At 53.6% G+C, this 23,192-nt stretch overlaps 2 protein-coding genes across 2 annotated transcripts in view; one reads left to right on the forward strand and one right to left on the reverse strand.

Annotated features, from left to right (window-relative positions):
* LOC148671962 (uncharacterized) overlaps positions 1-23,192 on the forward strand; it is a 360,178-nt gene that overhangs the window by 281,982 nt on the left and 55,004 nt on the right. The gene's annotated exons all lie outside the window — the stretch shown is intronic.
* LOC148671976 (uncharacterized) lies at positions 368-22,334 on the reverse strand. The gene is made up of 12 exons (XM_088632994.1): positions 22,298-22,334; positions 19,877-20,051; positions 19,003-19,788; positions 18,502-18,639; positions 17,022-17,694; positions 13,294-13,544; positions 9,864-10,643; positions 8,955-9,134; positions 7,625-8,572; positions 2,620-2,772; positions 1,262-2,486; positions 368-1,231 (listed from the first exon to the last, which is right to left on the reverse strand). Exons 2-12 carry the CDS (start codon positions 19,884-19,886, stop codon positions 766-768), a joined length of 5,610 nt encoding a protein of 1,869 aa, XP_088489120.1. The 5' UTR covers positions 19,887-20,051; positions 22,298-22,334; the 3' UTR covers positions 368-765.

Raw genomic sequence — 23,192 nt, forward strand, 5'->3', positions numbered from 1 at the left:
GGATTAAATTCACACCCGAAGATGGCTCCCCAGCCGAAACGTGGGGTCTCTCGTCTCTCTCGTCTCGTCCTTCAAGCAGGAATAAACCTGTTCCTGTTCCTGTGCAGCCTCCCTGCCTGCACTGTATTACATCTGTACTGGACTCTACCTGTGTTTTTTTCTTACAGCCCAGTGTCCCCCGTCACTATACTGGGGCATCAGGACCCACACAGAGCGCAGGGTGAGAGCGCCCCCTGCTGGCCCCACTCACACCTCTCCCAGCAGCAGCCTCAGTGTTTTCCCAGCAGTCTCCCCTCCAGGTACTGGCCAGGCTCACCCCTGCTGGGCTCCTGTGGGGGGGGCTGGAGACTGGAGAAAGACAGAGGCGTTTGATCTGGGGAAAAAAGCAACCTTTTATTCAATCAATCAAGGTTTATTGATCAATGCACAACAATACAGCACTCAGCGGTGGTTGTCAGCTTTTCTCGCCAAGGAGAGACGTGACAGCACATCGAGAGAATCGAAAATATTAAGATATATTGAAATAGAGTCAAGGTTGCAGAGTAGGATGTGATAAACGCCAATTTCCAAGCTTTAGATCAACCATTAAGCTCCCTCTCCCTCTCCCAGAGGACTGCTGGGGTTTCCAGGAGAACTCTCGCCTGACCCCCGACCCCTGACCCTTGACCCAGGCCCCCTCGCCTGCTCCCGCCCTGCAGAGTCGCCGTAGACACATCATTGGCCGCCTCGCAGTCTCCGTGGCAACGCCTTGGACAGGACCGCCCCTCAGCCCCGACATGCAACCAGGTTCCTGCTGGAAGTGTCACTGCTGGGCCAGTAGGCGGCGCTGCTGCACTGCCGATGACCAGCAGGGGGCGCTGACCTGCGGATGACCCGTGGATGGCCTCCAGCCCGCCCCCTTGGACAACAGGGGGTTGGAGGACTGCTAGGCCAGTAGGCGGCGCTGTTCTGCCTCTGAGCCCCAGTTTCCCGGCGGCCCCGTGTGAGCTGTGTGGGGTACGAGGGTCCGTGACACTCAGGGACCGACCGCTTGGCCACTGACGCTCCAGGACACTGTCCCAGGGGGGCGTGTCTCGTCACAGGAAGGGACAGCGCAGAGACGCACAGACTGGGGCCGGGACGAGCCCCTCGCTGCGGGGCTGGGTGACGTCGTATCGAGGCTGAACACTGACCTGCACCCCCCCTGCCCCTCGCAGGGCGCAGGTGCCACCACAGGAACGGACGAGGGAGGGTCTCTCACAGCTAGAGGATCTCTCTGGAGGAGTCCCATCTCTGGGGCTCCGAAGGACCCCCGTTCCTCGCCGGGAGCAGCCGGAGTTTCTCCACCTCTCCCTCCAGCCCCTCTTGCTCCGCCCTCAGTGTCTCCAGGTCTCGCTCCAGCCCGGCTCGCTGGTCTCTCTCTCTCCTCAGCTGCTCCTCCAGCGCTCTGCTCCTCTCCCTCTCCCTCGCCTCTCCTTCTCTCCTCTCCAGCTCCCTCTGCAGCCTCTCCCTCTCCTCCCTCTGTGCCTCCAGCTCCCTCTCCAGCCCCTGCTTCTCCTCCCTCAGTGTCTCCAGCTCCCTCTCCAGCCTCTCCCTCTCCTCTCTCGGTGCCTCCAGCTCCCTCTCTCTCCTCGGCTCCTCCGGCAGTTCAGACAGTCCCGGGCTGCTCTCTGGAGCTCCTCCTTCGCTCACTGCAAGACAGCACATCGTCACCATCACCGTCACCGGACAGCACTCACCTTCCCCTTGACTGCCACATCGGTGTCTCGGCGATCCATTACTACTGCCTGGCGACTCACTATTAGGAGGGAGTCCCGTCATGCTCTGGCATCTCCTGAATTCCTTGAGGGCCTCCAGCTCCTGTTCCAGCTGCTGGTAGGATTTGGGCGTGAAATGCTGGCCACGATTTCCTCTCACCAGCTGCTCCACCTTCTCCAGCAGCTCTGTGACCTGAGTGCGGTCGCCCCTGTACCTGTTGTTGAGAACATGATACCTGTTCCCACACTTCTCCACCAGACGCTGGAGCTCCTCTCCTGCTCTCTCGATGTGCTGCTCAATGGTCGTGTCTCTCAGAGCGTGTGCCTGGGTGAAGAGCACCATCGTGTGTCTCCAGACCCTCTCCGTGAGGAGCTCCAGGTGCTTCTCCGCTGATCTCCTGTGGTTCTCCGTGAACGGTGAGTCTACAGGGATCACCAGGAGGAAGGCGTGGGGGCCGGGGGGACACAGGGACACGCTGTACACAACCTCCTGTCTGATGTGCTCTGGGGTGGCCTGCGCGGGAGCCCACCACCTCCACGTCCAGCCCGGGGTGTAGACCGCCGTCACCCGCCTCCCGGCCACCTCCCCCTGCCTCCTCACGCAGTACGTTTTCCTGCCTGGCCTGAACTCCTCTCTGCCCAGGATGGTGTTTCCCGATGAGCATTTCCCGATTTTCCTTCCTCCCAGCAGCACGATCCTGATCTCCGAGAGACGCTGTGGTGCCTCATGGGAATCCACCTGTCCCTCCCCTGTCAGAGAGATGGGTTTCGGTTTATAATTCAGAAGTCTTGCTGTCTCACTCTCTCTGTCGGTACACAAGGACAGTGTCTCTGAGGAGAGTTTGACTGTAGACAGGGACAGAGAAACAGACCAGAAACTCACCCCCAGCTGTGGCCATTTCTCTCTGTCTCCTCCAGTCCCTCCTCTGTCCCCCTGGAGATCGAGACTCTCTTCCCGTCTCTGTCCCCCTCAGCCTCAGGGGTCTCTCTCCTCTCTCTGGGCTCCAGACCTCCAGAGACTCAGATGTTTCAGATGTTCAGTCCAGCCGCACAATGTCCACTGTGTGTTTCTGTGTTTCTGTGAGAGAAGGCGGATTATTGTTATTGTTGACCGAGAGGGTGATTAGTTTAATTCTGGGAGCCCCAGGACTTAGACGAGCAGTACTGGGTGACCTCAGATACAAACTGTTGCACTGAAGAGGCAATACACCCCCCACAGCAGTTAAATCGACACCAGTAACAAACCACAGCAGTCTATTCTACTCCAGGATTAACCCACTGAAGGTTTATTCCACACAGGACCAAACCACAGAAGTCTATTCTATTCCAGGATTAACACACAGAAGTCCTTTCTATTCCAGGATTAATGCACTCCAGTTGTCTTCCGGGAGACAACTAGCAGGCGTACGACTAAGATGGTACCAAGTAGATAAAGAAGGAATGAGGTCGAGCAGGAAACAGAGATTGTTTCGCAACCCGTTTACCTGGTTCAAAACCCCTTACTGGAAAAATGTCTATTAATACACCTTTTACTCACCCGATACTCGGAAAATCACCTGTCCTGAGAGCCTGTGTGTTTTTTCATGAGAAGAAATCGCTACTTTCATCCTTTAACTGCACAACCATGAAGGAGAGAGCTCAACACAAACTGATTTTAGAGAAATTACAACTGGGACTTGAATAGGGGGACATCAGGACATCAGGAATGAACTACCACCCCTGTCTGTGAATGACAGTCCCCGTCAGGGTGGTAGTGATTTCTGTGGAGATATTAGAACCGCACACAGAGGTGAGGAGAGAGGACGTCTTCAGTTCCAGATGCTGTAGTTAATAACCCATTACAGCACCTCTGAGTGTCTGACCATTTTTGACAACTGTGCTCTCTGTGCTGAGAAAATATTCATGTTTCTCTCTCCAGTCCACATCTTTCTGAGGAAATCTCTGGATCTGCACGAGAGGAACTGAGATCAGACTCTGTATTTATATCGATATATTCCTATAGTTATTAACCCATTCCTGTACCTCTGATGATCTGATCTCTTTACTGAGCAGTTAGTCTCCGTGCTGCTGAGGATTTACTGTTTCTCTCTTCAGTCCCCAGTCTCTCTGAGGAAATCTCTAGATCTGCACAAGAGGATCTGAAATCAGTCTCTGAATTGACTCACCAACTCCAGCAATGCCGAGAGACTCCCATCCCGAGAGCCCCGAGTCTTCAATCACACAAACTGCGACTTTATCGGCTCGTCCCTGACTCGACTCACGGAGACGAACTCAGAGGAGACGTTGTCAGACACAGGCGAAGGCTTGTCCTGCGAGTCTCCTCAGGCACAGCGAGATGAAAGAGGACGCCTGTCACTCGATAACTCCACAGAGCACTGTGAAGCTCTTCGCAAGAGGAACTGGTCGGGCTGCATTTCCCATCAGGAGGCATGTCGTTAAGGTTGAAGTCATGAGGAATAAATAACAGCTTGTTAAAAGATAACACAGCCGAAGGCCTGTGGCACCTCAGGAAAAACTGAACCTTTACTACAACCCTAAAACAACATGGGTATAAGTGATTGATTTCTAAAGACTGTAAACACCAAGGGAAATCTGAATCTGTGTACTATATTCTATATACCCCTGTGAACTATATACATCTCTGTGTATATAGTATATATAGTGTGTCTGTGTATATAGTACAACTACACACTCCAAGCTCTTGAATTGTTTGCAGTGAACACAGGGTTCACGAAGAATTATGAGCAAAAGGTGACATACAGGAGTGGAGGCCATGATACCCAAATAGATTACATATTAGTGAGAAGAATTGATAGAGCGAAAGTCCAAGATGCTAAAGTCCTGCCCTATGAGGCTGTTACCAGACAACACAGGCTACTGGTGATGGACATCACAATACTGAAGGAGCGAAGAATAAGGCAGAGGAAACACCCAGCACGAACTTAAGTTAGGAAAACTGAGAGAAAACAAAGTAGATTTCAACAGGCTGGTGAGAGAAATGAAAAACAACACAGAGGAAACAGAGGAGCCTTCAGTTGAAGAAGAGTGGACTGAGATGAGCCACATCCTAGAAGAGGCTGCTTACCAGGGTTTGTGGAAAGACAAGAGAAGGCAGACAAAGGGAAAATGAAGAGTGGTGGTGGGATATGGAAGTTCAGGAAACACTGAAGGAAAAGAAAAAAGCAGACAAGGCACTGAAAGATGGCACTGGAGAATTACAAGAATATAAGAGACTAAAGAAGGTAGCAAAAAGAAGTGTAGCAAGAGCAAAGGAAAGAGCCTGGAAAGAATGGTATGAGAAACTTGAAACAAAGGAAGGAGAGGACCAAATCTACAAGACTGCTAAACATAGAGCGAGACAGAAAAAAGATATTATCCAGGTGGCAGTACTCAAGGGTGGAGAAGGCAGAGTCTTGATTAAAGAAGAACAGATCAAGCAAAGATGGCTGGAGTACTTCAAAAATCTGTTAAATTTAGAAAATGAGAGGGAGAACCTAGTGCAGGCAGACGTAGTGTGTGGACCAATCCAATACATTTCAGTAAAGGAAGTAACAGAAGCTATCAAAGAGATGAAAGTGGGCAAAGCAACTGGACCATCAGGAATAGCAGCAGAACACTTTGAGAACCTCGATGAAGAGGGGATTCAGTGGCTGACGAGATTGCTAAACAATATTGCAAAGGAAGAGAGAATTCCAGAAGAATGGACAAAAAGCAGTATGGTTACCATCTACAAGGAGAAAGGAGACCCAATGGAGTGTAAAAACTATAGAGGAATAAAACTTCTGGAACATGGATTGAAAATCCTGGAAAAAAATCTGGACAAGAGACTCAGGAAGATAGTCAGGATCCACAACTCACAATTTGGATTCTCAGCAGGGAAAAGCACAACAGATGCCATTTTTTGTGATGAGACAGTTACAGGAGAAGACACTAGAGAAAGGGAAAAAGCTGTATGTGGCCTTTCTGGACTTGGAGAAGGCATATGACCGTGTGCCCAGAGAGGTGGTGTATTGGTGCTTGAGGAAGAAAGGAGTACCAGAAAGCATGGCGAAGTTAGTTCAAGCAATCTATAGAGATGCAACTACGAAGATGATAACACAACGGGGAGAGACAAAAGAGTTTGAAATCACAGTTGGAGTACACCAAGGATCAGCACTAAGTCCTTTCCTTTTCATAAACATTATTGACACACTGACAGAGGAGGTAAGAACAGAAGTGCCTTGGGAACTCAGGAGTCTGGAAAAGGGTGGACTGAAAATGAATGCAGAAAAACCTGAAATAATGGTAATGGAGAGAAGAGGAGATACTATGACCAATGTTGAGGAGACAAATGGAGGAAAACTGAAACAGGTTGATGGCTTTAAACACCTTGGATCAAAACTGGTAAAGGGAGGAGAAACACTGGAGGCAGTAAAACAAAGAGTGAAAGCTGGATGGAACAAGTGGAGAGAAATAACTGGAATAATCTGTGACAGGAAAATTCCTAGAAAGTTAAAGTGCAAAATGTACAAGACTGCGATTAGACCTGTACTACTATATGGAGCTGAATGCTTGGCAGTTGGAAAGAGGGAAGAGAACTTGATGAGAAGAACTGAAATGAGGATGTTGAGATGGATTCTGCAGATTTCAATGAAGGATAAGATCAGAAATGAAGAAATCCGTAGACGATGTAGGGTGGTGGATGTGGTTGAGAAGATGCGAGAGGCGAGGTCACGGTGGTATGGACATATCATGAGGAGGGACGTTGAGGAAGTAACAAAGAGGGTAATGGAATCTGAGGTGGAAGGTAACAGAGGAAGAGGCAGGCCTAGAAAGAGATGGATAGATTGTGTGAGAAAAGATATGGAGGTATGTGAAGTGAGTGAGGAAGTGGAGTCACCTGGAGTCACACAGAAGGGTTTGGAGCTCGGTCAGCAGTCTTGGCATCAGATCTTTTCCTGGTATAAAACCCAACACAAGAAGCAGAAACAAACCTCTAGTTCAACAATCCTTTATTAGACATATTCAGTGTTGATTTGGATATTTTCTTTTCCTCATTATTTAGACCTTTATGTATTTGGATCCTGGAGAGTGTCTGCATGCCTCCCCCCAGTTCTTGCAGGTGTTTCTGGGTAACGTAGTTTCCTCCGCCACGCAGAGGCATGCTGGGTAAATGGTCCAGGGATGCCTAGCTTCAGGAACTGCTCTGCGTGCTCTGCGTGTTTGTGCCGCAGGGCGCTCCAGCTGCTCTACATGCAGGAAGATGGATGTCAGCTGCACGTCTGCCCCAGCCGGGCTCCCCCGTCGAATACGAGTGGGAAGGATAATGACAAGACAACAGAGATCAGGACATGACCGAGTAGGTAAATCAATCCCTAAAGCTAAATCATCCGAACCCCCACCCAGTAAATGATCTCGTCTTCGTTCTCTGGCACAGCTTCGGGGAGAGGAGTAATGATTCAGACACATAACTACCGAGGAAATCCAAAGACCGTTTTACCAAGGATTCTTAAATAATGCCGACAGCGGCCCAGAGCAAGAGCTAAGATACGTTCTAAACTAACCCGAATACAACCTGCGGTGAAACCAACCCAGACACCACCAGACGAAAGGGATTCCCGTCTCCTCGCTCGAAAACTGCATCGGCCCACAAGTAGAGGCTGCTTTTAACCAAGGGACGCTTTTCGAGGGAAATCAGAGTTTTCTAAAACTGACAAAAGAGCAAGGTCTCTTAACGAGGTCCGAATGCGCCGCTGCAGTCCGGCCTCGTTAGGTGATCCGGAATAAAGAGCTCTCCTCCCTTTGTCCCGTGATCTGGACTCCTGCATCTGCCTGTTCATCCTGTCTGCCTGGACGGTTGATCGAGACACGTAATCACCTACCCAGGACTTCATCAACCAGGGCTGGTTACAGGAGGGCTTTGACCACACTGGGCTGTGCCTCACTGCCCTCTGCCTGCTGCCTCGCCTGTGTCTCGCACCCCTGTCCGAGCGTCACAGTCTCCCTCCGGTACCTCTCCACTGTCTCCCTCACTGTCTCCCTCAGCTCCTCGATCTCCCCCCGGCATCTCTCTACTGTCTCTCTCAGGTCCTCCGTCTCTGTGTGTCTCTCTACTGTCTCCCTCAGCTCCTCAGTCTCTCTGTGTCTCGCCACTGTCTCCCTCACTGTCTCCCTCAGCTCCTCGATCTCCCCCCGGCATCTCTCTACTGTCTCTCTCAGGTCCTCCGTCTCTGTGTGTCTCTCTACTGTCTCCCTCAGCTCCTCAGTCTCTCTGTGTCTCTCTACTGTCTCCCTCCTGCAGCTCCTGTGCTCCTGTCCTGCTGGAGTGAACTGTGTTGTCGACACACTGACCTGCTGGAGAGTCTCTCTGTGTCTCTCTGCCTCCTCTCTGGCCTTTTCCTCATAGTGCTGCCTGAGCTCCTCCATCTCCCTCTTGTGTGTCTCCTCTCTCTCTCTCCTCTCCCTCTCCTGCTCCTCTCTCACTCCCTCCATCTCTCTCCTGTGTGTCTCCTCCCTCTGTCTCCTGTCCCTCTCTTGCTCCTCTCTCAGCGTCTTCATCTCTCTCTCCAGTTCCTCCAGCGCCCTGCTCCTCTCCCTCTGTCTCTCCTGTCTCAGTGTCTCCTCTCTCTCCAGCCTCTTTCTCTCCTCTCTCAGTGCCTCCTTCTCCCTCTCCAGCCTCTCTTTCTCCTCTCTCTGTGCCTCCTTCTCCCTCTCCAGCCTCTCTCGCTCCTCTCTCAGTGTCTCCAGGTCTGTGTTCAGTTTCTGCTGATGCTGCTCCAGGTCGCCCCTCAGCTTGGACAGCGTGGAAGGAGGCGGGGTCTCTGCGGGGCTCGTCTCTGGGGCGGCACCTCCGCCGGCTGGAGAACAGGAACACAAGGGCACTGTGAGCCCCCCTGGGCGTGTCCGAGACTAACCCTGAAGCTGCACTGGCGTGGAGTGGAGATAGGAGGGGGGAGGGTACCACCCTTATATATCCACCTGTCAACTCTGGGCAAACATCCTTTTGGCCTGAATAAACTGTGGCCTGCTGGGATATGTAATTTTTTTGTGTGACTTTCTTTGCAGGTTAGGGTTGACTTTGTGACTACAAAATCTGAATAGGGCAGTTACAGGGGTGTGGACCTGTACGCGACGCACAATAGATGATTTTGCCCCCAAATCCGTTTCTGGTCTCAATAATCCTCGCTGCTCTCTGCACAGCCTGAGAGGGTACTGCAAGGTGTAGGGGTCCAGACTTACAGCTGGGGGGCTGAACTGCACTCTGTGCTCTGCTCCGGTTCCGGGTGAATTCCTTCATTGCTCTGTGCAGCTCCGCTTCCAGCCTCTGCTGGATCTCTCTCTCCTTCCTCTGCAGCCTCTCCTCCCACTCCTGCCGCAGCTCCGCGATCTCCCGTCTCTCCTGCCTCCCCCCCGGCGCCACTGAAACAGGAGGAGGGAAGCGGTTCCCCTGGTGTCGCTGGAACAGGCAGAGTCCCAGTCGATGGACCACTGGGTCCAGCTGCTGACTATTGGCTTAGTTCCCCTGAGTAAAGTTGTGCTTTCAGAACCAGTGGGGATGGACAACTCCCTCCTGAACTGTCATAGCTCACAACTCCCTCCTGAACTCTCCCTGCTCCCTCCTGAACTCTCACAGCTCACAACTCCCTCCTGAACTCTCCCTGCTCCCTCCTGAACTCTCACAGCTCACAACTCCCTCCTGAACTCTCCAGGCTTCCTCCTGAACTCTCCCAGGCTGCAGAGTGTGTGTGTGTCTGAGACTGTCACTGTGTGTGTGAGAGTGACTGTCACTATGTGTGTGTGTGACTCTGTGTGCAAGTCTGAGTGTGTGTGTGAGTCTGTGTGACTCTGCTTCCCCGTCTTTGAGTGCCATTTTTGCCGCGGTCTTCTCTCTCGCTCTCTCTGTTTCTCTCTCTCTATCTCTATCTCTCTCTCTTGTTCTCTCTCTCTCTATCTCTCTCTCTCGCTCTCTCTCTATCTCTCTCTTTCTCGCTCTTTCTCTCTCTCTCGCTCTCTCTCTCTCTCTCTATCTCTATCTCTCTCTCTCGTTCTCTCTCTCTATCTCTCTCTCTTTCTCGCTCTATCTCTCTCTCTCGCTCGCTCTCTCCCCCCCTCTTCGAGACCGCGTGCTGCCGTGTCGATCAGACTCACTGTTGGGAGGGTGGACCAGGCTGTTTCTCATGTTGCTCTTGACAAACTGCCGCTTCGCTGTTTCGGCCGTCGGCTCTTTCCTCCTGCTGCCCTTGGGCTCCTCGTCCCTCCAGCCGTTTCTCTCCATCTCATCCGAGAAATAACAGGCGCTCGTCCCCGCCACCATGTCCTCTATCTTCTCCAGCAGCTCTGTGACCTGAGTGCGGTCGCCCCTGTACCTGTTGTTGAGAACATGATACCTGTTCCCACACTTCTCCACCAGACGCTGGAGCTCCTCTCCTGCTCCCTCGATGTGCTGCCCGATGGTCGTGTCTCTCAGAGCGTGTGCCTGGGTGAAGAGCACCATCGTGTGTCTCCAGACCCTCTCCGTGAGGAGCTCCAGATGCTCTTCCACGGATCTCCTGTGGTTCTCCGTGAACGGCGAGTCTACAGGGATCACCAGGAGGAAGGCGTGGGGTCCGGGGGGACACAGGGACACACTGCACCGTATGTCCTGTTTAAGGTGCTCTGGGGTGGCCTGCGCGGGAGCCCACCACTTCCACCTCCAGCCCGGGGTGTAGACCACTGTCACCTGCCTCCCGGCCACCTCCCCCTGCCTCCTCACGCAGTATGTTTTCCTGCCCGTCTTGAACTCCTCTCTGCCCAGGATGGTGTTTCCCGATGAGCATTTCCCGACCTGCCTTCCTCCCAGCAGGATGATCCTGATCTCTGAGAGATGCTGTGGTGCCTCATGGGAATCGGCCTGTCCCTCCTGTGTTCCTGTAGCTGGGACGCCCTCCCCTGTCAGAGAAGAGCACAGTTAGAGCTGGGACACTCCTGACCTCTCATCTGCACAGATCAATTCCACTCAATCAGAAAGTACCGCCCAGTCCCTCACCTCCACAAGGGGGCAGTATTTCCTTATAGAGACTTGAGTCCTTTCACATCCTTGACCCAATCAATTCAATCAAAACACAAAACTATCATTCTGAAACTTCGACGATGAAAAACAGTTTGCAGTGAATGGTAATGTCAATAAAATTGTAACGTGTCTAAAATATCCATATACCACCGCCAGCTTCATTTTCTTAATAATAATAATTCCTCACACTTCTATAGCTCTTTCCTGGACACTCCACTCTAAGCTCTTTACAGGTCCTGGGGATCCCACTACCGCCACCAGTGTGCAGCTCTTTACAGGTCCTGGGGATCCCACTACCGCCACCAGTGTGCAGCTCTTTACAGGTCCTGGGGATCCCACTACCGCCACCAGTGTACAGCTCTTGACAGGTCATGGGAATCCCACTACCGCCACCAGTGTGCAGCCCCACCTGGGTGATGCTCCAGTCCTCTCCCCACACACCAGCTCTCAGTGGGGAGGAGAGCAGAGGGATGAAGCCAGTTCAGAGAGGGGGGTTATTAGGAGGCCATGATGGTTAAAGACCAGGGGGGAAATTTACCTGCTGAGCTTCATTGGTGAACTGCTTGGTAATATGGCTTCTGGCTTATAAACCTTATTGTACTGGCTTAGTCCTTCGTATTAAAGGTCACTGCGGCAAATTCAGGGACACTGAGAGAAGAGGGCTCCTCTTCGGTGAACTCCTAGGAACAGCTTTTGATTAATAGTCCATACCGACCTCCTCGTCAAATCCATTCCAGGAACCGAGAGTGGGCGTCTCTGTACCTCTGTAGTTGATGGGGACACCCTAACATCTCTCCTACCGGTGGAAAGGGGAGACCCGAGAGATCGAGGTCCAGCCCGGGAGGATGAAACCGGGCTGAAGAGCTGGCAGTGGAGTCACAGTGTGAGAGCTCATTGGGCTGGTCCGTTAATAAAGCAGAAGATGGCTGCTCTGTCCTGTCCCTAGTTTCCCTGTGCTTTGCATGTCCTTCCGGTGTCTCTCTGTCTGGGGGGTGTATATTTCCGGGTCTCCCTTTCCCCCTTGCTCAGCGGTGAAGGTCCTGATGTCGGCCCAGGTTCGGTTTCTCTGTGCAGCGCGTCCACTGTGCGTCTGGGCAGGGGCGCCATTGACAGGGACCTGTTTCTGGACTGAACAGCAAACTGCTACATCGGTTTGTTTTACAACCGTTTTTCTGCAATATATGCCAGGGACCTGTGCAATAAATACATTTATATTCATATTCATTTAGATTTAGATGTAGATTGTGCAATACAACTTTTTTGTGTAGTGTTCTGGTTTGTTCTTTGTGTGTTCTGGACTGTGAGTAAGGTACAAAAAGTGTCTCATGGGAGAATTAAGTCGAGCGATGTGTTTCGTGTCAGATTTAATTGGGAAATTGGCCCTATTGTGTGTCACACCCGTGAGAGCTTAGGGGAGGAGCTCGGGGTCTTCAAAGGGAGGAGAGAGGGAGCAATCAGAAGTAATCAGCTCACCAGAGAAACCTGGACAGCGGCCTGAGCCACAGCCACACCTGCCCACAGCCCAAACACCCGTGGTCCAGTTGGTGTCAGAGCAGGAGAACTGGGAAGGTGACGTCGCTGTTTTTAATTTGCAAAGGGAGGGATTTTCACAAAGGAGGAGGGGGGGTGTTTGAGGCTTCTAAGGGGACCGAGGTCCCGCCCTTAAAGGCCCCAGGATTCCCAACCCCTTCCAGGACAGTCGAAGTATAGTCGGGTTTCGTCTGCTGCAGAGACCGACCTGTTCTCATTGTTCTGGGGGGGGGGAGACGGCTCTTGCCTTACTCGTTTGGATGATGCTGTGCTGCTGTTGCGCCTTCTGAATTTATCCTGCCAAAAGTCCCGCATTTAAAGAGGTACTTTTTTATCAACCTGCGTCCCTGCCGAAATCCTTCTGCGCTGTGAGCCGATTTGGGCAGTAGTTATCAGTTATAGATCGGTTACTAGGTATAGATAGGTATAGATAGAGAGATACTTACAATACAATCAGGACAGTGAGGGGTGCACTACAAGAGTTACTCACAGTCCGGACACACAAAGAACAAACTAGAAAAGAACAGTACGCAGCAAAATCGTATCACACATATGAATATATATATGTAAATATAGATATTAATATAAATGTCTTGCTCATACATAAATGTATTGCACGGGTCCCTGGCATATATTGCACCAAAAACGTCAGTAAACAGGAAAAAGAACAGATCAGTCAGTTTACTGCTCAGTCCAGAAACAGGTCCCTGTCAGTGCTCCCTCTGCCCAGGCGCAAGGTGGGTGCACTGTACAGTCTGATGGCAGAAGGCGAGAATGACCTCCATACAGTAAGTTATCAAGTAGGATCGTTGCAGGATCGTAGAACTCTGGCTCTGTAACTCGTCCCTCGGCCCCAGTTTTAAAGAAGTGAGCTGCTCCCTCCTGATTCTGGCTGCCTGCGCGGTGAAGGCTTACTTGGGGACAGAAGGAGGGTATTTCCCGGGGCAGAAGAACTGTCTCAGGGCGACAGAAGGACAGAGAAACAGACCAGAAACTCACCCCCAGCTGTGGCCATCTCTCTCTCTCTCTCTGTCTCCTGTCCCTCCTCTCTCCCCCCTGGAGAGCGAGACTCTCTTCCCGTCTCTGTCCCCCTCAGCCTCGGGGGTCTCCCTCCTCTCTCTGGGCACCAGACCTCCAGGGACTCAGTCACGAACCCCCGCAGAACCCCGGGCAGCTGGGGGTACCGATCCAGATGTGTCGCCGGCTCCTCCAGATGCTCAGCCCCGCCGCAGGTTGTCCACTGTGTGTTTCTGTGAAAGAAAGCGGATTATTGTGGACGGAGAGGGTGATTCATTTACATTAGGGAGCCCCAAGACCCCCGAGACGCACAGTCGCACTGAAGAGGCAGTGAGCCCTCCACAGCAGCTTACTCTACTCCAGGAGACCCCCAGTCCCGGCGCCTGTGAGCGGGAGGGGCAGAGGAGAGCCTTGAGCTGGGTGACGCAGGACAGAGAAAAGCGCTCACCTGCTGCACACCGGTTCCCTTCGGCCTCAGGGACTGTGTGTTAACTCCCAGCGGGTCAGGATGAGTCCACAGGCGTTGAGGGTCTATTCCACAGCAGGGCTGTTAAACAGCAGGCTGATGGAAGGTCAGGGTTCGTCCTCAGTGATCACTTCTTCTCCAGGAGTAGATCACAGCAGTTGATCCTACCCCAGGACTGCCCCACAGCAGGGTCACCCTCTCCAGAGGACGAGAGCGGCCGTCTGCGTCGGCGTCCTGAGCTGGAGCGGCTGTTCCTGTCTGCGAGAGGAATGTGGAGGAGCGAGAACATTCTCCTCGTGCTCCAGCCGCGGACTCTTCCTGTAACCCCTTCACGCCGGTGAGTGGAATGGGCTGCGATGGACGCTGTTCTTCCGTGTAGTTTTCACCGGGATGTTATTGTGTTCAGTCTTCCTATCTGTTATCTACCCGTAGAGTCTACAGTTGTAATCGACAATCTACTGTTTATGTCTGTGAAACACAGCGAGAGGGGAGTTCCCGCTGCCTTTCCTCATTCGCACGAAATACGCCACTGATGAGGAAACAAGGAGCTGAATTTTTAAATAATTTCCCTCTTCAGGGGCGCTACATGAGCAACCACTCAACATGCAGAGGGACATGTGAAAAGAAAGCTGGATCTCATTAACTCATTTTCTCCTCTTGTGTCTCACGGAAAGACCCGTGGAACGAACTGGCCCGGGAGAGGGAGCTCTTTCAAGTCAGTGTATTTTTATATAGCGCCTTCCACAACAAGGCTGCCCCAAGGCCCTTAACAGTGCAATTGACCAGACATTGTGTCAATACAGAACCGAAGACAACGGAGGAGAGGAACCAAAAACTCCTCAGTAAGGAGAAAAGAAACCTCTGGGGGTCCAAGGTCAGCTGGCGGCCCAACCCCTTTGGGCATGCTCACATTCCATAATTTACAAAGAAGGGAAAGAAATGAATGTTTAACGCAGTGTCGACGAAAGCTCTTCACGCAGGTCTGGTGTGGTCACGCAGAGTCCCTTCTTCACGCGCATGAGGAGGATACAATCGCGCAGATCTGAGAGCAGCCTCTCCTCAGAGACAGTCACTGCAGTGAGGTCTATACAGCAGATTCACTCCGGACAGCTCGTTCGCAATTTCCAGAGGAGGAGCTGTTTTTCCTCTCTGCGAAACACTCCCTTGCGATTGACCGCGTTCTTGTCGATCAGCGATCTGACCTTGTCTGCGGGCAGAAGGGAGTACGTAAACAGAAGGTGGGGAATGACCTAGACGTTCTGTGGTATTAACGTCATATAACGGGCTTGAATGAGCCTTTTATACTGTTGCTAAGCAGAAAAGGCACAAGGGCAAAGGCAGATAGTCACTATATTACTTCATGAAAGGTCAATGCTAAAATTCTTCCTCGGTAGTTAATATGAGACTTCGTACAAATACATAATGAATATACTGAATATATTATACTGTGTAATATAATAATATAATATTATTATAATATATACTGTATATAATGAATATACACGTTTATAAGAGATGAAGGACACATTCAAAAGGACTGTACTTTACTCTTCCTATTCTTTAATGTACTCAATCAAAATAAACCCGAACCTCTGTGCGGAATAAGGTAGATTTACACACTTTGCACAGTACAGGACAGGCGGAGCACCATCTATGGGGGAGTTCGCATGTTCTCTCTGCGTCCCAGGACAGGATGGGGGCTGGATTCTCTCCGGGATTATATTCACCCTTATTTGTCAGCGGCTTTCTGATTCACTAGAACCTCATCCACACGCTGGAGCGCTCACTTGAGGTTACAACACCATCCCGGACTGTCAGTCCCACGCCGGACTGGAAGCCAAGGGCAAGAGAAAACCAGGCCAGCTCAGCAAATCCCATAACTGTTGTCCGAAGTCTTAGACCGGAACGAAAGACTCTGACGCACGACACGACAGACACAGAGAAACGGCATGAGTTTATTTCACCAGGTGAAGAGACTGTGATTCACAGGGAGACGTGGGGGCTGAGTTACACAAACAGGTTTAACAGGAGAGACGGGCTGATTCGAGCTCCTGGGCTGGAGTCTGGACCGCAGCACGTTCCGCAGGGGAGTTTGCGTGTTTCCTCTGGTCTTGCAATCGTCTGGGGGCGGTCTCCCTCCACGCCCCTGAAACGCCACCAGCCGGGATCTGACACCCCCTCCCCCCCCAAAAAAAAAAAACCCTTCTGGGCTGGAGTCCAACTGAAACACAGAGGCCAAAGACGTGAGCTGTTCACCCCTCTCTCTGTGCCCAGAATGCAACACTGCAATCGTGAGTAATAAACAGAAGGTCACAGGTCACAGGTCACAATGTATAAAGGCAGCAGTTTTCTGCAATAAGTAGATTTTTGCAATTTTAATAACTCTATGGCAATTGGTTTTAAGTGAAAAGTATATAACTGAGCGCCTTTGATTAAGCGCATTCCGAGCATTTTTAAGAAATCAGCGAATTGTGAGTAACAAGTGTGTGGCTTTGAGTCACCTGAAACCTTTAAGCACAACTGTAACACAATACACACACACACACTGCGAGGGTCCGACACTCCAGATCAGCTCTGTCCCCACAGACCGGGAGACGAGTGGCTCTCGGGGGGCAGACGAGAGTTTTGCTGTTTCGTGTTTTTCCCAAGGGGAGCCGCTTTCCTTCCCAGCATTCCCTGCTCGGCTTCCCTCCTCACATCTGATTGGCCGGTCTCATGGAGGGGGGCTGGGGGGGGCTGTCATTCTCCAAGTGCCCAGAGTCCCCCCCACCCCCACCTACCTTAAATCGCCCCATAATCAGAAACAAGCCGGCAGAGAAACTCATTAGCCAATCAGACCCCTCGATCACCATCACACGTCCCGGTTCCCAGAATACTTAAGGGGCTCAGTATTGGATTTCCCAGCGGAGCCCCTAGCCAACGTCCTCGCGTCTACCTGATTGTCCGACTCCTGAATCCTCTGGCTTCCTGACCTGGGCTTCCCTTTGACTACGATTCCAAGTCCCTCAGGCCCCGTGCCTGATATCCAACCTGCTAACGCGCAGGGGTCCAGTTCTACAGCGGTTTTCGCCGGTACAGGGGGACAGTGATCCCCCCTTCGTGCCACAAGCAATATCGTTAGCGACTCTAACTGCTAAGCAATTGTCATTGGTTAATTGGTTAATTGGTTAATTGGTTAATTGGTTAATTGAAGGGGATTCATCCATCGACTGGTTTCCAGCTGTTATCCCCCTGAGGCACTCACGGGAGCTCGTCCGCCCCGCTGGGCTGCTCTGCGAGAGCTCGGATCTGCCGGAGGACGTTCCTGTGAGCGGCTTCTTCCGACCTGGCCCTCTCCTCGTAGCGGCGCCTGAGCTCCTCCCTCTCGCTCCTCTCCCTCTCCCGCGCCTCCCTCAGGTCCGCGATCTCCCGCTCCAGCCTCTCTCTCCCCTCCCTCTCGCTCCTCAGCTCCTCCTCCAGTGCCCTCCTCCTCTCCTCTCCCTCGCTCCTCTCCCTCTCCAGCCTCTCTCTCCCCTCCCTCTCGCTCCTCAGCTCCTCCTCCAGTGCCCTCCTCCTCTCCTCTCCCTCGCTCCTCTCCCGCTCCAGCCTCTGTCTCTGGTCTCTCTCCTCCCTCAGCGCCTCCCGCTCCCTGCTCCTCTCCTCCCGCAGCGCCTCCAGCTCCCTCTCCAGCCTCTGCCTCTCCTCCCTCTCTCTCTGCAGCTCCTCCTCCAGCCCTCCCCTCCACTCCCGATCCCTCTCCTCCTTCTCCCTCCGCTCCCTCTCCCACTCCTCCCGCAGGGACGCCACGTCTCTCTCCAGCTTCTCGCGCTGCTCCAGGTCTCTCTGCACCATCTCCTCCAGGACGCCCCTCAGCTTGGACAGCGTGGAAGGAGGTGGGGTCTCTGCGGGGCTTGTCTCTGGGGCGGCACCTGCGCCCGCTGGAGAACAGGAACACAAGAGCACTGTGAGCCCCGCTGGGCGTGTCTGAGACCAACCCTGAAGCTGCACTGGCGCGGACTGGAGATACGAGGGGGGAGGGTACCACCCTTATGTACCCCCAATGACCAGGCCTTGGCCAACTCTGGGCAAACATCCTTTTGGCCTTAATAAACGGTGGCCTGCTCTGATAGGGTTAGGGTTTGACCCCCTCTGGGTCCGGGGCTCGGAGCAGCCAGATTTCGACTCCCATGCTCCTGATTCCTCGGCCCCGGTCTCTGTGTGGGGATGGGTCTCCCAGGGTATGGACTTTTGGATCGCTTCCTGGTTTCCACCAACCGGATCGTTTTGGACTCATTCGCATCCCCCCCCGCCTCGAGCCCCTGAAACACTGCCGTCCCACCCCCCCGTCAGTCACCCTGTCCTGATCCTGTCGTGTGTCCCGTTACCCTTCTCCAGTCCGGATTCTACCGTCTGCGTAGGGTCCTTAACGGGGGTCTGGGGCTGTCTATCGGGGGCCTTGTATGGCGGAAGCCTCTATCCTCGGGGGCTTTCCCTATTCGACACTCTCTGGAATACACGCAGCGGGAAGCTGGTTCGGGCACGGCGATGTCATCAGCCACCCTGCGCGTAGCCTGCGGGCGGGTCTCCGGTAGCTCGCGCGGCTGGTTCCCCGTGGCATCACACTGGGGCCCCGCGTTTCGCGCCCAGGGGCGTCGCGGGACCAACCGGTAGGGGGGTGGAGAAGCGGCTCGGGCTCGGTCACACACGCGCGGGATCGCACCGGGAGAACCGGGATCTGGACTCACCGAGTGGGGGTGGTGTTTGGCTGTCTCCGCCCGGAGTCTGGGAGCGTGCCTTCGGCGTCGCCTGGCTCTCTCGCTCCTTGCTCTGCAGCCTCTTCTCCCTCTCCTGCCTCCCCCCCGGGGCCAGGGGGACTCCGCTCACTGAAACGGGAAACGGGAAACGGGACGTCACTGCGGCAGGCAGGCAGGGGTCCCGGTCGGAGGGACGACTCCAGAGAACCGAGCACGCTGCAGAACATTGAAGTGGCATTTTCGGACCGGGCGCAGGGCGGAATACGCCCTGGTGCTGGTCCGGCACACACAGGGGGGTGAGGGACACTCGCACTGGGGTCCGACCCCTCCAGAAGCCAAATAACCGCCCCTGCACGTCTGTGGACTGTGGGAGGACACGGGGGAGGACGTGCAGGCTCCACACAGACAGCATCATAGGAAGAGAGCTGATCTCGGCGGGGCCGACGAGATTCACGATCATTTTTTCGCAGAAACAGCCGATTTCCGGCTCACCGTTGGGCGGCGGGTCGAGACTCTTCCTCAGCCAGCCCCTGACGAAGTGCTGCAGCTCCGCCTGCAGCTCGGGCCCCCTGGGCGCCAGCCCCTCCTCCTCCGCGTCCGCGGCCCCGGGGTCCCGCTCCCACTGGCCGCGCCGCCCCTCGGGCTCTCTCGTGAAGTAGCGGGCGCTCGTCCCCGCCGCCGCCGCCGCCGCCATGTCCTCGATCTTGGCCAGCAGCCCCTCCACCTGCGCGCGGTCGCCCCGGTTCTTGCCGTCCAGGACGTGGTACCTGCGCCCGCACTTCCCCACCAGCCACTGCAGCTCCCTCCCGCCTCCCGCCACGTGCTGCTCGACGGTCGTGTGCCTCAGGGCGTCCCCCCGGGTGAACAGCACCAGCGCGTGTCTCCAGACCCCCTCGGTGAGGGGCTCCAGGTGCTCCAGGACGGACCTCCTGTGCCGGGGGGTGAACGGCGAGTCCGCCGGCACCACCAGCAGCAGGGCGTGGGGGCCCGGCGGGCACAGGGACACCCCGAACGCCACCTCCTGCCTGACGTGCTCCGGGCTGGGCGTGCCCGGGGCCCAGCTCGTCCGCCGCCAGCCGGGCGCGTTGACCACGGTGACCCGCCGCCCGGCCTCCTCCCGCTGCCTCTTCACCGCGTAGTGCTTCCTCCCCTTGAGGAACTCCTCGCTGCCCAGGATGGCGTTGGCGGCCGAGCGCTTCCCGCTTCCCGTCTCTCCCAGCAGCACCATCCTGATCTCCGGGAGCCGCCGCCGGGCCTTCTGGGAAGGCTTCCTCCACCCTGTGGGAGAGAGAGAGAGGGGGTGGGGGGTTGCAGGGTTTCTACAGGGAGTTTCCTAGGGTAACTCGCCACCCAGAAAGATGCCCACCTGTCGCCATCTCTCCCTCTCTCCTCTCGAGATCGAGCGGCTCTTCTCCCTGTCTCCGATCTTGTCCAGAGCCGCTCAGGGTCAGGTGCTGATGATCAATGATGATTGAGTGAGACTGAAGGGCTTGCTTGATTTGCCTTGAGGGTACAGCTTCTTGGGGTTTTCTGGGGTGTCTCTGAGGATATGAAGGGGTATGACGCTTGGTTGGCCAAATTTCCCCCCTGAATTGAATATTTACGAGCTCAGAAACCGCGCTCTCCGGTCCCGAGCGGTACGATCGAGGATCAATAACCTCAAAATTAACAACAACATCAACAGGGTGTTACTCCAAAAAGAGTAGGGGTGTTACCCCGGTGTCCTGGCCAAATTACCCCCCTGGTCTTTACCCATCGTGGCCTCCTAATAACCCCCCTCTCTGAACTGGCTTCATCACTCTGCTCTCCTCTTCACTGAGAGCTGGTGTGTGGGGAGAGGACTGGAGCATCACCCAGGTGGGGCTGCACACTGGTGGCGTTAGTGGGATCCCCAGGACCTGCAAAGAGCTGCACACTGGTGGCGGTAGAGGGATCCCCATGACCTGTAAAGAGCTGCACACTGGTGGCGGTGGTGGGATCCCCAGGACCTGTAAAGAGCTGCACACTGGTGGCGGTAGAGGGATCCCCATGACCTGTAAAGAGCTGCACACTGGTGGCGGTAGTGGGATCCCCAGGACCTGTAAAGAGCTCTTAGTGGAGATATTAAGAGAGTCTAATGTGGAAGCATGTTATTCTATATAAGTATAAGGGACTGAGCCAGAATCAAACCCCAACACTTTCATTCCACACCGAGACTGACTGACCCACAGGAGACGAACAGCCAGTCTGAGCTCTGGGGCGCGTCGTGATGAAGATGAAGAAGCAGAGAGCCAGTAAAGACTGGGCAGCTGGGGCGTCTCTGCAGAGTTTTGGCCGCTATTCCAGTTAGAGGAATGGAATGGGGACAACTGGGAAGCAGGGAAACATTCCTCCGGTAGCCCTTCACAATGTTGAAGAACCACTAGGACCGGTACTTGATTGATTTAGTGTCACGCAGGTAAACGTGCAAATTATGAAAAAACAAAAACGATCAGCATACTGTATCTGGGCTGCGTCTCCCCTGCATCCTCGACGGGACAGAGTGGACAGACAGAGTATTAATCAGTATAGGAAAAGTTGTAAAAGCATTACCCCTTTATGTATCTGAGAAGATGTGGGTACTGACCTCTGACTATAGTCGTATATCATATATTAAATTATGAGAGAGAGTTGGAAATATAATAATAATAATAATAATAATAATAATAATAATACACTTCTATAGCTCTTTCCCAGACTCTCCACTCAGAGCTCTTGACAGGTCCTGGGGATCCCACTACCCCCACCAGTGTGCAGCTCTTTACAGGTCCTGGGGATCCCACTACCCCCACCAGTGTGCAGCTCTTTACAGCACCTGGGGATCCCACTACCGCCACCAGTGTGCAGCCCCACCTGGGTGATGCTCCAGTCCTCTCCCCACACACCAGCTCTCAGTGGGGAGGAGAGCAGAGTGATGAAGCCAGTTCAGAGAGGGGGGTTATTAGGAGGCCATGATGGGTAAAGACCAGGGGGGTAATTTGGCCAGGACACCGGGGTAACACCCCTACTCTTTTTGGAGTAACACCCTGTTGATGTTGTTGTTAATTTTGAGGTTACTGATCCTCGATCGTACCGCTCGGGACCGGAGAGCGCGGTTTCTGAGCTCGTAAATATTCAATCTCTGAGTCTGGATCTGCGCCGGAGTCGTTTTCTTACCTGTCCGCTCCTCCTCCTCCTGTGTGAGAGGAAGAATCGGCACATCTCCGGAGCTGCCCAGGAGCAGTTGAATTCATATTTATCCCGACAGTTATTAACCCATTCCTGTACCCCTGACGATCCGATCACTGTACTGAGCAGTTAGTCTCCGTGCTGCTGAGAATTTACTGTGTCTCTCTCCAGTCCCCAGTTTCTCTGAGGAAATCTCTGGATCTGCACGAGAGAGTCTAAAACCGCTGTACTTTCGTCCTTTAACTGCACAAGCATGAAGAGAGAGCTCAACACAAACAGATTTTAGAGAAAATACAACCGGGACTTGAATCGGGGGACATCAGGACATCAGGAATGAACTACCACCCCTGTCTGTGAATGACAGTCCCCGTCAGGGTGGTAGTGATTTCTGTGGAGATATTAGAACCGCACCCAGAGGTGAGGAGAGAGGACGTCTTCAGTTCCAGACGCTGTAGTTAATAACCCATTTCAGCACCTCTGAGTGTCTGCTCGTTTTTGACAACTGTGCTCTCTGGGCTGAGAAAATATTCATGCGTCTCTCTCCAGTCCCCAGTCTCTCTGAGGACTAGAAGAACTGAGATCAGACTCTGTATTTACTCACCTAAGAATCCCGTCCCGAGAGCTCCGAGTCTCAGACTGCAGCTGGATCTCTGTCTCACTGACGCCGCTGAGGACTGTGTGTGTGTGTGAGGACGCGCTCTCGTCTCCTGGTGTCTTCGGAAAACCGGTCGTGCTCGTTTTTGCAGATCAAAGAGGAATTTCCTGCAGTTCGACACTGGCGGAACAGTGACGTCTGGGTTTTCAGCTCCCAGGAGCCCAGCAGGTGTGGGGCTGGCCAGGACCTGGAGGGGAGACTCCTGGGAAAACACCAAGGCTGCTGCAGGGAGAGTACCCACCTAATGTGTGGGTACACTTAGTGTGGGTCCTAATGCCTCAGTATAGTGACGGGGACAATGGACTGTAAACAGGCGTCGTCCTTCCGATGAGACGTCAAACCGAGGTCTTGACTCCCCAGAGTGTCTCTCTAGAAGGGTAGGGGTGTTACCCCAGTGTCTCTGGCTATATTCCCCCCTATATTATATATATATATTCCCCTATATTACCCATCATGACCTCCTAATAACCCCCCTCTCTGAACTGGCTTCATCACTCTGGTCTCCTCCCCACTGAGAGCTGGTGTAGAAATACACCCCTGTGCACTAAACTGTATACTATCTACTTCTGACAATTGTTTTTTGTTTGCATTGTGTTATTGCTTGTATCAAAAAAACAGTTTGAAAACAGCCGGGGTTATCTGCTTCAACAACAGAGCTGGGCAGCTTGTTCCCTCCTCCCGCCCTTCTCTGTGTACAGTAGAGCCCCCTGTCCTGACTGGAGGAGCTCACCCAGCTGTGTCTGGAGAGAAGCCAGGGTATCGGCTTGTTCCCCCCTCCCACCCCTCTCTGTGTACAGTAGAGCCTCCTGTCCTGACTGGAGGAGCTCACCCAGCTGTGTCT

This window comes from Lepisosteus platostomus, chromosome 5, assembly GCF_059453375.1.
Source record: "Lepisosteus platostomus isolate fLepPlt1 chromosome 5, fLepPlt1.hap1, whole genome shotgun sequence".
Taxonomy (NCBI): Eukaryota; Metazoa; Chordata; class Actinopteri; order Semionotiformes; family Lepisosteidae; genus Lepisosteus; species Lepisosteus platostomus.